At 31.6% G+C, this 15,781-nt stretch overlaps 2 protein-coding genes and 1 long non-coding RNA gene across 4 annotated transcripts; 1 reads left to right on the top strand and 2 right to left on the bottom strand.

The window, feature by feature from the left end:
• The first annotated feature begins 226 nt into the window (after positions 1–226).
• LOC114375139 (vestitone reductase-like) lies at positions 227–3,048 on the top strand. Of its 2 annotated transcripts, none has more exons than XM_028332891.1 (4): positions 227–473; positions 1,560–1,967; positions 2,296–2,491; positions 2,608–3,048. In XM_028332891.1, the coding sequence occupies exons 1-4, from the start codon at positions 353–355 to the stop codon at positions 2,747–2,749; spliced, it is 867 nt and encodes a 288-aa protein (XP_028188692.1). In that variant the 5' UTR covers positions 227–352; the 3' UTR covers positions 2,750–3,048. The 2 variants fall into 2 exon arrangements, with proteins under 2 accessions (XP_028188692.1, XP_028188691.1); XM_028332890.1 differs by having other exon boundaries at positions 236–473; positions 1,449–1,967.
• A 2,809-nt stretch (positions 3,049–5,857) lies between these two features.
• Positions 5,858–7,875, bottom strand: LOC114373854. The gene is made up of 3 exons (XR_003658479.1): positions 7,091–7,875; positions 6,370–6,565; positions 5,858–6,254 (listed from the first exon to the last, which is right to left on the bottom strand). It is a non-coding gene; the product is annotated as an uncharacterized LOC114373854 (long non-coding RNA).
• Positions 7,876–12,636: 4,761 nt separating this feature from the next.
• Positions 12,637–15,781, bottom strand: LOC114375477 (zinc finger protein WIP2-like). Its single transcript, XM_028333262.1, has 2 exons — positions 14,874–15,781; positions 12,637–13,373 (listed from the first exon to the last, which is right to left on the bottom strand). Exons 1-2 carry the CDS (start codon positions 15,507–15,509, stop codon positions 12,936–12,938), a joined length of 1,074 nt encoding a protein of 357 aa, XP_028189063.1. The 5' UTR covers positions 15,510–15,781; the 3' UTR covers positions 12,637–12,935.

The following is a 15,781-nucleotide window of genomic DNA, read 5'->3' as shown; positions in this document are numbered from 1 at the left end:
GCTTTTAATATTTTAATAATATATATCTTGCTATTAACACTAATAAGTAATCTTGGAAAAAATTATCTTTAAAGAAAAGGTTGCATTGGTTGCAGAAAACGTTGGTTGATGAAAACATTGGTTGAGTGTTGCATCAGATACCAAACATAAAATGCAATACTTCATTGTCGATTTCACCAGCGCAGCTACCAGTTATAAAGAAAACGTTGGCATGGAGAAAAAAAAAAGAAGAAAAGTCCAGGGGTTTCATTTTCCAATTAGCATATATGTCACTTTTCAATTTTCTTTCTTGTTCATCTAACTAGTGCATATATAGCAGTCATCAGAGCAAGAGAGAATTCACCAAAGGCAAATGGAAGAAAGCAAAGGAAGAGTGTGTGTTACAGGAGGTACAGGTTTTATTGGTTCATGGATAATCAAGAGGCTCCTTGAAGATGGTTACTCTGTTAACACCACTGTGAGACCCGATCCAGGTAATAGAAGCAGCCCCATCTGTTATCTGTTATAAAAACATTTTGAGCATTGTTATTATTTCCCTGAAAAACCTTTAGGTGTAGGGTATCTGTACTATATTATTTCCTGTGTGTTATCTGATTTAAAAACATTTAAATGATCCTTACATGTTTTCAACATGTTCCATTTGGTAGAATAGAAAAGATTTAGAGATGTAAATGAGTCAAGTTATGTAAATGAACAAAATTATTTGTTAATTACCTTAGGTCGACACAATATTCAGTCAAATTTGTTTGTTAACTTAAACTTATTATTGAACTCAATTACTTAAATGAGTTAAATTCAAATTTTACAAATTTGATACTAATAGCTTGTGAATAGTTCGTTTATGCATAAATCATACAAAATTAATATTACATAAATTCTACAATATTATATCATATGTTTAACACTTATTTATATTTTTAAATTATTATCTACTATTAAAATATTTTAAATTAATAAAGTTGAAAGATATTTTAATAAAAAAAATTTCAAATTAAAAAATTGAGTTATAAATGAATTAAACAAGTAAAACTGAAACTTTAGTTATTTCAAATAAAAAATTCAAGCTTTTAATCTAACTCATTTAAATAAATGAATTAAGAGTCATCAATTTTTTTCACCCTGAAAAGGATAACACTCTCTTTATAAGTGTTGCAAAAAAATTTATACAAAGAAAAAAAGTTAATAAATAAATAAAAGAATATAATAATTAATTTTATAAAATTAATTTTACTTTATTATTCTTTTCTTTACTTGAAACGATGCAGCACAACAACATTCTAAAAAAATATTTATAGGAATATAAATAGAAAAAAATAGTTAGTATTACATTTAAAAGATAGAATGAAAATCTTTTTTCTTTCTAACACTTGTTATAAGATGAAGAGAATACTATTGATATAATATTCACAAAACCAAGATAATATAATTCTTATTTTTGAGAAAAAAAGAACACAGGAAAGATGTTAGCTTTCTTACTAGCTTACCTAGAGCATCCCAAAGGCTACAAATTCTCAGTGCTGATCTCAGCAATCCAGAAAGTTTTATTGCTTCCATTGAAGGGTGTATGGGAGTTTTCCATGTTGCTACACCAGTCGACTTTGAATTAAGAGAACCAGAAGAAGTAGTGACCAAAAGATCCATTGAAGGTGCACTTGGCATTTTGAAGGCATGCCTCAATTCCAAGACAGTGAAGCGAGTTGTTTACACCTCTAGTGCCTCTGCTGTCGATAACAATAAAGAAGAAATTATGGATGAAAGCTCATGGAACGACGTGGATTATCTTAGATCTTCAAAGCCATTTGGTTGGTCATATTCTGTTTCAAAGACATTGACAGAAAAGGCAGTGCTTGAATTTGGAGAACAAAATGGATTGGATGTTGTCACACTAATTCCAACTCTTGTTTTTGGACCCTTCATTTGTCCAAAGCTTCCAAGCTCAGTTCGTAATTCATTGGATTTTATACTTGGTATGTGATGCAATTGACTTCTCCTGTCTTTTACCTTTTATAAATTAGGGTCAGTTTGGCAGAGAAGATCAAAATAAAAGATTTTTTTATAATTAAAATATAGTGTAAGAGGTGTGAATCCCAGACAATTTCTCATCTATTTGTCTTCTCATCCACCCTATTTCTCTTCTACCAAACACACCATTAATGTGTTTGATCGCGTGTGTAATGATATTTCGAATAGAGTTGGAAAAGTATAGATCATATACACATGAAATCTATAAATTTTGTTTAATTTGTTGAGTACTTGTGCTTAAGACTCTTAATGTATAAAAGGATATTTATGCAGGAGAAAAGGGTACATTTGGTGTCGTTCTACAGACAGATATGGTGCATGTGGATGACGTGGCTAGGGCACATATATTTCTGCTTGAACATCCTAATCCAAAAGGGAGGTATATTTGTTCACAATGTTCAGTAACTTATGAAAGGATCTCCAAACTTGTTTCTGCCAAATATCCAGAATTTCAACCACCACCTGTAGAGTGAGTTGCTATTATACTTCATGATATATGTTACACACTTTACATTATTCGTGATTCAAGTAAATGATTTTTCTTTTATCTCATTGCAACAAATATTTGATTATTTATTCTTGTAGGTCTCTGAATCATATTGAAGGTACAAAAGGATCATATTTGTCATCAAAGAAGCTGATAGATGCAGGATTTGTGTACAAGTATGGACTTGAGGAAATGGTTGATGATGCCATCCAATGCTGCAAAGAAAAGGGTTACCTGTGAAGTAGCTAGCGGTGTACCCTTTTTTATGTTATTATAGGATGAGGATGGCTATATATCCATACAATAAGACAATAATTAACTACTTTGATAAATGGTTGTTCATGCTACCAATTGAATGCTTTTGCCTTTTGGAATTGGATTGCAGTTGGCAATGGAAACTAACTATTTCAGTTGGTATTTAAACCTTTAAATAACACGTGCTGTGTTAGTTGTGACAATATATACCAAAGGTCCAATTCAGTTGGTATTTAAACCTTTTTATGTATTCAATTCTTACAGCTAAAAAAAAGTTGTGACTATGTACATATCTTTTACAAAAGTAGTAATAGGGAGCTCTTTTCATAAATAAAAAAGAAGTAACAGAGTTGTGAGACTTTAAATTCCAAGGCAATTGAACATGGACAGTGTGCGTAAAACTCTCTGGCATTTGAGTCAAGTTCCTGAAAAAAAAATAAAAAAAATAGACATGACACGAGTAACACATTTAAGCTTGACATCACTGTGAGAATGGCAATTGATTTCATTTGCAAAAGACAAGGTTTAGATTAAAAAAAAATGAAAGTTTATTCTCAGATAGTTCTTTAATTTGGTATGTCACTAAGTTTTTCAAAACTCAAAGCATAGAGGTGTAATAAAAAAATATTTTATTGGTAATTAACATGATTTTAAATAATATTTTGCAACTATAATGTTAATGCTCAGGTATTTTGACTCGTAACAGCTATTACGGTCAGATCATTTTTCTGCAATTATCCTCCGTGTAAAGGTATGCTGACTCACCACAACCGCAATAGTAACCTCAACGGTGATTTAAAACCATAATTAATAAAAAAAATATAAATTACCATATAAAAAACAAGAGTTTTAAGAATATTAATTGTAAAACACCTTGAAATTAGTTAACTGTTGGAATATTAATTATTTTTTACAAGAAAAAACCCTTAACTTTGAGTCACAAAAATACCCATAATGTCTACTGCTCTCTGAAAGTCTAATTTTATCTTATATAAAGAGTATTTTTGAAACCATACTTTAATTATTCTCATACATAGGCAATAAAAATTGAAGGAAAAAATATTAATAATGATTAGAAATATTACACGAATTAAAACTAATAATAATATTTAAAAAAAGAAATAAAGGCATGCTTCGTTAATATTAGGGGTAATTTAAAAAACATAATTTTGAAAATTTTAATTCTATTAACTAAATTAATTAATTTCTTTTGGTGCTTTAGTTTCTTTTTAATATGTATGAATAAAAAAGAAACATGAGAATTTTTTTAAAAACTCACAAATCTCACTCAACCATTGGCAACTGAGCTATTAACACATATTACGATTCAGATAATTGGTCAAATTCCTTGAAATAAAAAATATCAATGAACTTTATTATTGAAATTGTTCAAAATGTCCTTTTTTAGCTTCTACAATTTTTTTTTCTTAATCAGCAAAAGGTATATATATATATATATATATACGAGGACATAAATGGGTGCACAAAACCATGTACACAACCCCACAATTATATACCATATTAACACAGACATGTAAATATAGTTTAACCTTTGGGAAACAGCTTTAGCTAACTATTGGCCAAACAAAAATGATGCCCAAGTCCCTGCACTAATAAATAATAAGTGGGAGTAAATGAATATCCCAGCAAGTTCTACAACGTGGGACAAGGACAATGGCCATTAAATGGAATCAGCAACAACATACTAAAAGGTTATTAAAAAACAAATTGTTCCCTCCAAGCCAATAAAATAAAACACAACCCGCAAAAACTCTCTTGGTTGGTGCTTGTTCATGTGAACTCTTTCAAATAAGCCTTGAAGTTCAACTGCCACTAGGAATAAGAGCCTACTTCGGATGACATGAGGTTCTCACATATCATGTTTAATTATTATTTAATTACTTCGGATGACACGAGATGTTAGTTTTGGACCCTTCATTTGTCCAAAGCTTCCTGTCTCAGTCAAAGCTACATTGAATTTCGTATTTGGTATGTAATGCAATTTGATTCTCATGTTTTCTACCGTTTATTAATTGACAATGTGTTTGAAGGTCATCTCGTGACATGATATGTAAGCCATTTTATTTTAATGATTTTAATCTTCCGGGTATTTGCCATCTCGTGTCGTTTTCTGTTGTTAGTGTCACTGACACCAATACAACATTATCATCGCTCTTTACTCTGCCAAACAGAATCCTTCTTAATTCCTAGAAGATCAAACTAACAGCAAAAACCATTCAGATTTCACCTCGATAATTCAGGCAACAAAAATTTACATTAGAATTCAACATAGGCTGTTATAGTGAAATTCTAATTCTTATCCTCTGTCATGCTTCCACCATTGGGTTGGGTTACAAAATACTATTTTTAATTGTAGTTTTGTAAAGCATGACTATATTTACCTGTATAATGCTGTAGGAGATAAGGGTCTATTTTCATTGGCTCCACCACACCAAGGAATTGATGGGGATTGGAGTGATAAATCTGGAGTAATTGTATAAAAATGAAATGAGAAGAATGACCGGCCAAACACTGGCCGAGCCAATTGGAAGAAAAGATGGAGTTGTTGTGCTGAGTATGATGAGAATGCCCCACCCTGTAGACGTGGTTGGCATATTTCCTATGATGATGGTTTTACTTTGTATTAGCTACAATTCTTGTTCTGAATGATAACTCTTTTTGATTTCTTTTGAATCTTCTATTTTTGTTTTGCTTCGAGATATCGCCAATGCCAATAATTAGACATGCAGTTGAAGATACAACTTGTGAAATTGATGTCTAGTATAACCAATGATGATGAGTAATTTAAATTTCCTTTGGTTTCATCTTTGTTCTGTTTTTTGTCTCAGTGAATTTGTATTCACTTCATGCCCTAGTCTATCCATATTCAAGGTTATGAAAAACGGTTTGTGGCCGTAGTTTCGGCAGTAACATCAAGGTTTTTTTAGTCTCTGCAACCACAGCACAATCACAGTTGTGGTAGTCTGCAATTTCCCACAATATCAAGGAAGGCGATGAAACTGTGCTCGTAATTTAAAATCTTGGCTATATTGAAGAGAGATTAAAAGTTTCCAAACTTAATATTCCATGAATGCATCTCCAAAACCTCCCATTGTTCTATTACTATCGTAACAGGTAAGAAAGCAACTTTGCAACAACCAACATAGCACATATTATTAATATTTAATACAAACGAAAAAAGGATTAGAACTGCAGACACTAGTTTCTATTGTAAATAACAGTCCAATCCCAGAAGAAATTAAGTCCCAATTGGTAGCTCTAACAAACATTGCCTTATCATATGGAATATGGATAACCATTCTGACATAGAAATGGCACACTGCTACCTCACAGGTAACCTTTTTCTTTGCAGCATTGAACTGCATCATCTAGCATTTCCTCAAGTCCATACTTGAACATGAATCCATCGTCTATCAGCTTCTTTGCCGATAAATCTGGTACCCTGATACCTTTATTTTGTTTTAAAGCACTACAAGAAGAAATAATAAAATATTTGTTGCAGTGAGATCAAAGAAAAAACATTCACATAAATCAAGAATGTCAAGTGTGTAATAACATGCAGAAATACTACAGTAAAAACTCACTCTGCTGGTCATTGTTGGACCTCTGGGTATTAGGCAGAAACAAATTCATATACCCTTTCAACAGGTACATTATATGAAGAACATATATACCTCCCTTTTGGGTCAGGATGTTCAAGCAGAAATATATGCGCTCTAACCACATCTTCCACATGCACCATAGGTATCCGAGCATTAAAAGCTAATGGATCTTTGTCACCTGCATAAATCTCCTTTTATTAACAATCACAAGCACAAGCACTTAGCTAAAACGAAAAAAGTCAAACATTGCAACACATTCTCTGCCATACACAATTTAAGTTTATTATTAGTTAAAATTTATGTGAGTCTCACTCCTTATTTGTTAAGTTTTATTCCTTATTTAACATGTTCCACATAAATTTCAACCAATATTTCTTGCTGGTATTTCTCAATTCTCGTATTATTTGAGTTGAAGCAAGCACAAACACTCAGCCTAAATGGAAAAGTACAAATTACTATCTGAAGCTGAAGCAAGCACACAAAACATTGTTGCCAACTTTTCATGTATATCTATCCTTTCTTTTACACGTTTTATCGTAGTGAGATGAGTTTCAGGGTGTGTTTGTCTTTCTGTTCAATCCACATTGAATGTGAATCCAACGTGAGAGGAGGATTCACGTTTAACGTGCATCAGGAAGTTTAATTGGAGTAAAACTAACACAATAAATGATAGAAAACAGGACAAGCAAATTGCATCACATACCAAATGCAAGATTCAGTGCATGATTGCATCCTTTCTGTCAATGCCTTAGAGACTGCATAAGATCATTTCAATATCTCTGAAGATCTAAGATAAACTACATCACTCCAAAAGCTTTCATCCATCACTTGGTCTTCTTTGCCGTTGCAAATCACAGCACCAACGCTAGTAGTGTAAACAACTCGCTTCACAGTCTTGGAATTGAGCCATGTCTTCAAAATGCTTAGTGCACCGTCAATGCATCTTTTGGTCACTAGTTCCTCAGGTTCCTTTACTTGAAAGTCAACTGGGTAGCTACATGGAAAAGTCCAATGCATCCTTCAATGGCTGCAGTGAAACATAATTGCTGAGCAAAAAATATAAAATAGTAGCAAACATAATTCCTTCATCTACAAATCAAAATAATTTGTGCATATTGCCCTTCGGGTTATATCAAAATGAAAAATGTTAAAAATGCAACAATCTTGTAACACACTCAGTTAAAAACTGTATGCCCCGGTTAAATGTACTAAACCAATAACAATGCCAGTAACACATTTGTTTTGACATACTCTTTAAAATTTATTAAAAAAACTACAAATTCATAAGTAAGACTGGCTAAATTAAGTGGGACTGAAACTAACAAAGTTGTGTGATTTTGAATGAATTTTAATCAATATTAAAAAGTGTATTCAAAATAGTGTTTTAGAGCATTTCTATTGTTGAAAATGTTTATTTAACAAATGGAGTTGCTTTCTTCCACTGTCTCATGCCTTCTCTCTTCATCCGAGGACTGATTTATATGCAATTATTTGATGAACACGAAAGGAAAAGTGGAAATTAAGGTTGACTACACCACTCTTCAGTTGTCACCACACCGCATAATAATCAAAATGAACGACATCAGAATTTATTAGATTGAATTTTTTAACTTAAAAGTTTATTTAACTAAATTAGTCAATTTTGAAATAGTCCAACTAACTGCTTCCAAAATTTTCTAACCTTTTAAAAATTCACATTTGAGTTTCTATCACAAATGTAACATAATCTCCCCCCTGATGTTTACAGCGCTCGGTATTCCAAGCCATACTATTAAAATCTTTGAATTCTAACATTTCAGAATAAAGATATAAGATATGGGAAATAAATTAAGGACAAAACACTGATGCAGAGCGTGTGTGGTGTGACTACTGACTCGGTAACCCATAATATTAAAATATGTTATAATCTTTGAGTTCTACTTTCTAAGTAGGAGAAAGAAAGGACAAACACTCTTGCAGGGTGTGTGTGTTGATCGACGTTGCTTATTGTTCTTGTCGAACCTTGAGATCAATGTTCACATGTTTCACAGTGGTCACCTGAGTGAGGACTTGGTCTTTCAAGTAAGAAAGAAGTAGAGTGGTGAGAAATTAGAGACAAAGCATTTCTCATAATGTTATCCAAAGTTTAAATGACTTCTTGATTTATTTTTAAGCAATAATATTATGAATGTGCGATCGACTCATTTCTAAAATGTATCGAGAGATAATTTCCAACCGTTATATAGATTCAAATTTGTACAAAGTTCTTGATTCAAATTATACATTTCTCAAATGATCATGATCTTAATGCGATCTAGACACGTTTTCTGCATGCTTGGACTTTAGGCTGATATATTTAATTTCCACTATGAGGCCTAGCCCAAGTCTAGAAACTGATGCATGCATGTGCATGTCGGGTCCCTCCAACCAAACTGCCATATTCAGATTCATGTTCATTACCTTGAAGTGGGGGAACATAATGAACTTCCATCACATTAAGTTTGTGGCACCAACAATCCAACATGCCCCTCTAATCTTCTTGGATCTCATCCTTTACAAAAGTGAATATGGCCAAATTGCTGTTTTAATCGTAGAATCATTGTGGCCCATCCCACCAGTATTTGCAGGTGATACAATACAAAATGAGTGGGACTACATGACAACAAAATTAGTTTTTGTTTTTGTCTCCTTATTTTATACTATTACATATCTTTATTTTAATAAAGTTTAAGGATTTTGAGTCATTTGGCATTTGTTTTGATTAATGCAAACAAATATTAAGTTTTGAAATTTGCACCTTATCACATATCAGACCGAAAGTGGGGTATGTGTTTACATCTGTCCGTCAGACGATAGCCTAACACATGCTAAGTTTATGCATTTATGATTATATTAAATGATTTGATCATTGTGCGGAAAATGTTTTTTATTCTTCATCTATCATAGGATTTATTAAAGAGTAAAGAGAAAAAAAGTCAATTGAAAAAATTACCTATTCCACAAACAGACATATCAAAACAAGTTGTAATGTATTTGAGGGCACAAAAGGTGACTCTTGATCTCTCGCACAAGATATTGAGAGTGAGTTCAATAAAGGAAGGATTAGAAGGATGCTTTATTAAATTAGTTTGATAAGTTAGTGACATGCATTAAATATTTCAACAAATATCTTTACTGACAAATGAAAATGAAAGGTAAGAAAAATGTCATTTAGTCATGACGGTTTTTTTTTTTTAATAAAGATTATAAATAGCTGAAGATTTGAAGTGCTAAAGTTAAAAAAACTAACATGTAAACATGCATTCAAAGTGACTTCAAGGCATTAAAGTTTTTTAGGCTCTGATATTTTGTTGATGATTGATATCCAAACTAAGTAATTTCTAAAATTATATATCAAATTAGGTGGTTTGAAAAATTATTTATTTAAGCTAATGTAGAAAAGTAATTTTTTATATCGATTATAATTACAATCGATGAAAAAAGATATTTTTTACATTGATTATAACTATAATCAATAAAAAAAATAATTTTTCTATATTAATTATCATTATAATTAATGTCAAAAGTTAAAATTCCCAATCTTTGATCAATAGTTTTTTAAACCACTTAATTTGGTATATAATTATGTGAAACCACCTAATTTGATAAAAAAATTGCATTCCATAAAAACTCCCGTGAAAATGAAAAATGTGCAATAACAAATCAGATGCTAGAGATGATAGATATATAAAAGGGTTCCTTCAGTTTGCTCTATCTATTGAAAATCTGAAAATTCATTCTGCAATTCGACTCTAAAGTTTTTAAGAGGTTTTCTTCCGTCGCAGAATCAATAGTTTTATACAATAATTAAGAAGGGCGCGCCCTTTTAAATTATGCAAAATATTCAAACACAAGAAAATTAAAGAAACTAATTACGGTTATAAATCAAACCAAGCACTACATCATTCGTACTTATAATACGAACTTTATTTCGTACCAAAAAGCATTTCCCATAAAAAAATACTTGAGTTTTGTAAAATTATTTTGGGTTGAGCTAGAAGTGGCTTGAGAAATAATATTTGCACATAATTTTAATAATAGAGACAAAAACTGTATTGATATCTTGTTTTATTTGTCTTTATCCAACCAAGAATTTTGTTTTAGTTTAAACACTCATTTTTAAAAGGTTTGATAAAACTAAGCTCTTAAAAAATATTGTTTGTTCTTTGTTATTTGTTGCTTAATTAAACACGTTCTTTTATAAGACGATACCATGTTTTGTTAAAAAGTTTGCAATTTTTTTTTAAGAAATACAATTCAACTTTCCTTGTATTTTTCATGTTTCTATATTTTGATTCACACGACCAGGCAGCTGCTAAGATAATAGTCCAGGAGAAAGTAAGAAAAATGAGGAGAGAAAAGAGTTTAAAAGATAATGCCTTATAGGTCAAAATAGTTATTTCATCTAAGTCCCTAAACTTAGTCACTTTATACTATTATTTGACTCATTAACATATGTTAATATCCCTTAAATCACTTTTTTTTTTATAAAAAAAATAGACTAATATATGTAATGGATGAAATGCACTTAGGGACTTATTTGAAATTTTTAGTTTCAAGAACTAATGTAATAACGTTATACACTTTCAAAGACTAATATATGAAAAAAAAAAAATCTAACTCAATTAAGAAGAATGTGTTAGTTGTTAGTTGTTGTGAATTCTCTTGTATTTGTCGTTGATTCATATAAATAATAACAAATGTTGGTTTACTCTTTTTGTTACCATTGACATTTTAGTGGCATCAATTTTTTTAAAGGTATATATTTCAAAGCAACACATTAAACCTAATAATTGGAATTATAACATTCCAATTTACTGTGGTGCATGTACCTATTTGTTATTGTGACTAACTTTTTGGTACATTTTGTACGTACTAAAAGTTGGCTATCTTTCTTAAATAAAATCTTTTGATTGTAGTAAAAAAAAAAAAAAAAAAAAAGAAACAGTGGCGTATGGGCACACTCAACCGAAACCAGCTACGCTTTAATGTAATAACCTTTTTAAGAAGCAAAGAAGCCTGCCTTACAATCTATAGAAGATCAGCATTTCACTTTTCAGCTATTACTTCAATATTTCAACAAGATCTAAAGTATATATTGATTTACTTTTAACATGCATGACTTTGAATTGAATTCTGGTACTTAGGGGCAACGATTATGCTCGCATGGACACGAAACATTGTAAATTTTCTTATTACACATATATATGTATAATTAATATTCATCCTCTTTTGGCAAACCTTTTGCCACGAAACATTGAACTTAATTTGCTTACTACACATATATGTATTTAAAATTCATGGCATTATGGCAATAGGTTGCCTATAGAAAATAAACATTTGGATGTTATTGAGCTTAAGTCGGTGATCCACTGATCTTGCTTTATGGTAGGAACTAGTGGATAATTAAGCCAATAAGCATTATTACTGGTTTGTTTTCCGCCATGTTGATATGGTGATGGATTTATGAAAAATAGAATTTTTATTATGTTTTAACATTTTTAAATTGAAAATCACAAAATGAATAAAAGAATAATAATATTAACAACATCCTTTTTTTAAACACTTTCATTATATTAGTTTGTTCTCTGAAAGATCAACAACATATCTTTTAAAAAGTCACTTGTTTTTGAGACAATTAATTTTTTAATTTTAAATATACAAAGTAGTAATAAAAATATTTAAAAACAGTGTATTAGCCAAAATCCCAAACAAATTAAAGTCAATAATTTTGGAAACAAAATTTAGATATAATACCATCATCAGTACTAACAATATTGTTCTTGAATCAAAATTAGTTAACTGTTAGTTCATTTAAGTAACTTCTGTTGGCTTTTCAATGTTATAACCATATACATTTTATCTTAGTAACAAAAATTGATGCCCCAATAATTAGAAAAACAGTGCCACCACCGATACTTAATTATGATCTAAGTACTGATCTGTGTATACACTTCTTTCTGAGGCGTGATGCTGCGGTTGCACGTACATGATGTTACAATTCTTCTCTCTGAATAGTAGGACAATATGGAGGGTTGTCTTGTAAAATGATAAAATGGTTACAATTTTTTTTGCTTATCACTTTATAGAGATTTATACTGAAATGACAAACACAAAAATTTGCATAATACAATCATATACAAATCTACATTAAAAAAAAGTATTCCACAAAAGTAATTCACACTTCCATATGGTGATTTTGCTCATTTGGAATTAATTCTACACAAGCCCTAGAGACTAAACAGTACATTTATATATATAATCTCCAGATTGGGTGTATTAACTACGTTTAAGCATGACACACTGGATCCCGTGAAGAAAGAGGAGGGGAGAATCATAATTAAAATAGTACATATAATGCTAATTATATAAAATGAAGGTAGCAACCCACATAATTATGAAAAACTAAAACCGAAAAACAGAAAAGTAGACACTAGGTCAATTCGACTAGACAGTCGATTACAAGCATGTATAAGTGAATTTGGATATATAAAGAGTTCACCCTTTTATATATTTTTCAAATTAAAGTTTCACATTGAACTCTCTCCATCATGTTCAATATCAGAGGCTGCTTCATCTTCTTCTTGTAAGCAATCAATGCCAAAAGATCCATGGCCAAAGCCAAAGGCCTTGATGTGGTCTTTTAGGGACCTTTTGTGTTTGAAATCAGATCCACATAAACAGTACCATATTTTGCCACAGTTCTTCTCATGAGTTCTCCAATCACCTTTCACTGCAAATGCTTTGCCACATTTTCTGCACATGTAGGGCTTTATGCCATGCTTTCTCTTGTAATGTGTTTGAAGAGTTCTGAAATCCTTGAGAGGCCTTGCTCTTGGGTGGTCAATGTTGTGCTTGCAACCTGGTGCACAACAAAAGCATGGAAGCCTTAGCATAGCTGTTGGTTGTGTTCCTTTTAGAGAATCAGGTCCCTTTCTGTATTGAGATCCATGTCCCCACATATGCATCTGAAAAGAAATTAAGTCATCAGAGAAACAGAATTAACAGTGTTAATGGGCATGCACTTGAATGATGCACATGCCCCTGGGAATGTATTCAGAATAATTATTCAAACGGATGGTTATTTGCTTATTGATTCATATGTGTTAAGAGTATTCCTTATACTCTAAAGTCTAAATAAAATAATAAAATGATGGCTATTGATAATTTTATAAATGGGTTAGAGAGTACCCTTATACTTTAAATAATAATATCTTTGATTATGAAGAAGAAAAAAAAGTATACACTAGAATGAAATCGTGTTCTGTTGTATCTTAGATTTAGCATGCTTAGTTATGAAATTTATAATAATCAATTAAAGGTTCTAATTTGCTTCCAATTACTTCATATATACAACTACAAATTTTAAACCCAGTTTTGCAGAAAGAGAAACTAAGGGGCATGTACAATATTTGAGTTTTACTGAACATATATATGGATGCATATGTAAATTCCGCGGGCTTTAATTAGTTTCATAGTTCCCTAGAAAATAATTGACTAGAGAAATCATAGTGATTAATTATCATAAACTTGAAGACTGAAGGTACAAAATGAACCTTGATTCTTTTGGCTTCTTTCATATTCATATGCAAATTTGGAAGGCCATATGATAAAAATATAGAAAGCAAAGTACACAATTTGAAAGGCAAGTAACATACTTTCCCAGCCAACGTTTCAACTAATTAATTTCTAATTTCCACAACAAGATGACAAAGTTAGCAGTAACTCAAAGTTCGTACAATTTGTACAAAATGGTTAACTTGTTCAGTTATAATAAAATTATGTTTTCTTAATTCTACTTAAATTGTCTGGGGTGTGTGGGACTGTGCCTCTTTATTAATGATCTCATCACACACAAGTCTATCAATAATAATTTTATTTTATTTATTTTCTTTTTACCGTTTGCAGTGCTTTGAAAAGGCTGTAGTGAGTTCAGGCTTTTGACGAGGAACATCTGAATCCTGATGAGAGACGCATTGTTATTAATAATTTGTTTTACTTTCAATTCATTTTGCACTTTGCAGTCTGGTGCAGCACAATGTTCTAGGTGACATAAAAGCAGAATAGCAAGAGAGACTCCAAGTTTTCAAAGAAAACAAAATCTTAATTAAGGTACTGAGATCGAGACCAAATAGTGCACGTTGATCAGATACAAAGAACAAAAAACAAAACAAGACCATGCAAAAGGGCTACATACACACAGGAAACAAAAATGATGAAACACACAAGGAGGGGACCTATATCTGATCTGATTCAATGTTAAAAACTTAAAAATTATTACAAACAAAAACTTGAAAACTTGAAGACATTTTAATAAACAAGTTAGGAAAAGCAATAGAAAAGCACAAACACAAGACAAGAGGGGTAGCTGATTACTACTACTTTTTAATTTATGTCAGACTAAGACTAATGATACATGAATCATTTTTTATTTTAAACACCAAAGAGCAAATGAGACCACACCGTACCTGAAGATTATTGTATCTGTTGAAAGTTTTAGAGCACACAGGACATGGGAACTGTGTAGGACCAATGAGAATCTGAGAAGGGGTGGGAATCCAATACTGACCCTTGTTCAATCTATGATCCAAAGGGTGTTCAGAAATCATGTTCACTTCCCCTTTTTCACCAATTTCCATACAAGTTGTCGAGACCACCTTTGGTGGCCCCAGATCAGAAGAAGAGGAAGTATCCATTCTAGGAAGCCCTATGTGTAGGGCAACAGTCACAGTTTCTTCATCAGCATCTTCACCACTCTCATGATGTTTGTTGTTGTTGTCCACTTTCTTCTCATCCTCTTCTTTCTCCTCTAAAACATTTGAGGAGGTTTCATTTTGTTGGTGCTGCTCACTACTTTTGAGGCTTATCTTGTTGATCAGAGGAAGGGCCACTCTAAGAGGAGGGGAAGAAGGAGGAGCTGCATAGAAAGATGAAGATGAAGATGAAGATGAGGGTGCTCCTTGTTGTAATTGAATTCCAAACCTGTTGTTGTTTGAGTAATTATTAGCAAGAGGGTAATTGGATTGCGAAGAGGAGGAGTAGTGAGGATGGAGGAGCATGAAGTTGAACCATTCATGGAACAAATTGGACTGAGGATCTGTCATAGTGAATGATGTTTGATGTGGGAGAAAAGAAATTTAATTTGGTGATATATGGTTTGATTCTTTGGTGATAATATATAAGAATATAGAGTGCATAAGTGTGTGTAAGAGAGAGAGAATGTGGATATATATTATGTGGGGGAATGGAGAGCCATATAAGTTTCGAGGTAAAAGGATTAGAAAGCCAAAGTGTGAGGAAAGTCAAGAAATTACCCCCTGCAAGCTAATTAAAGGCGAAAGGGAAAGGCAAAGGTAGAGTCAGAGATTAGACTTGC

Source organism: Glycine soja, chromosome 11 (genome assembly GCF_004193775.1).
Source record: "Glycine soja cultivar W05 chromosome 11, ASM419377v2, whole genome shotgun sequence".
Taxonomy (NCBI): domain Eukaryota; kingdom Viridiplantae; phylum Streptophyta; class Magnoliopsida; order Fabales; family Fabaceae; genus Glycine; species Glycine soja.
This window is presented reverse-complemented; position numbering and strand designations above follow the sequence as displayed.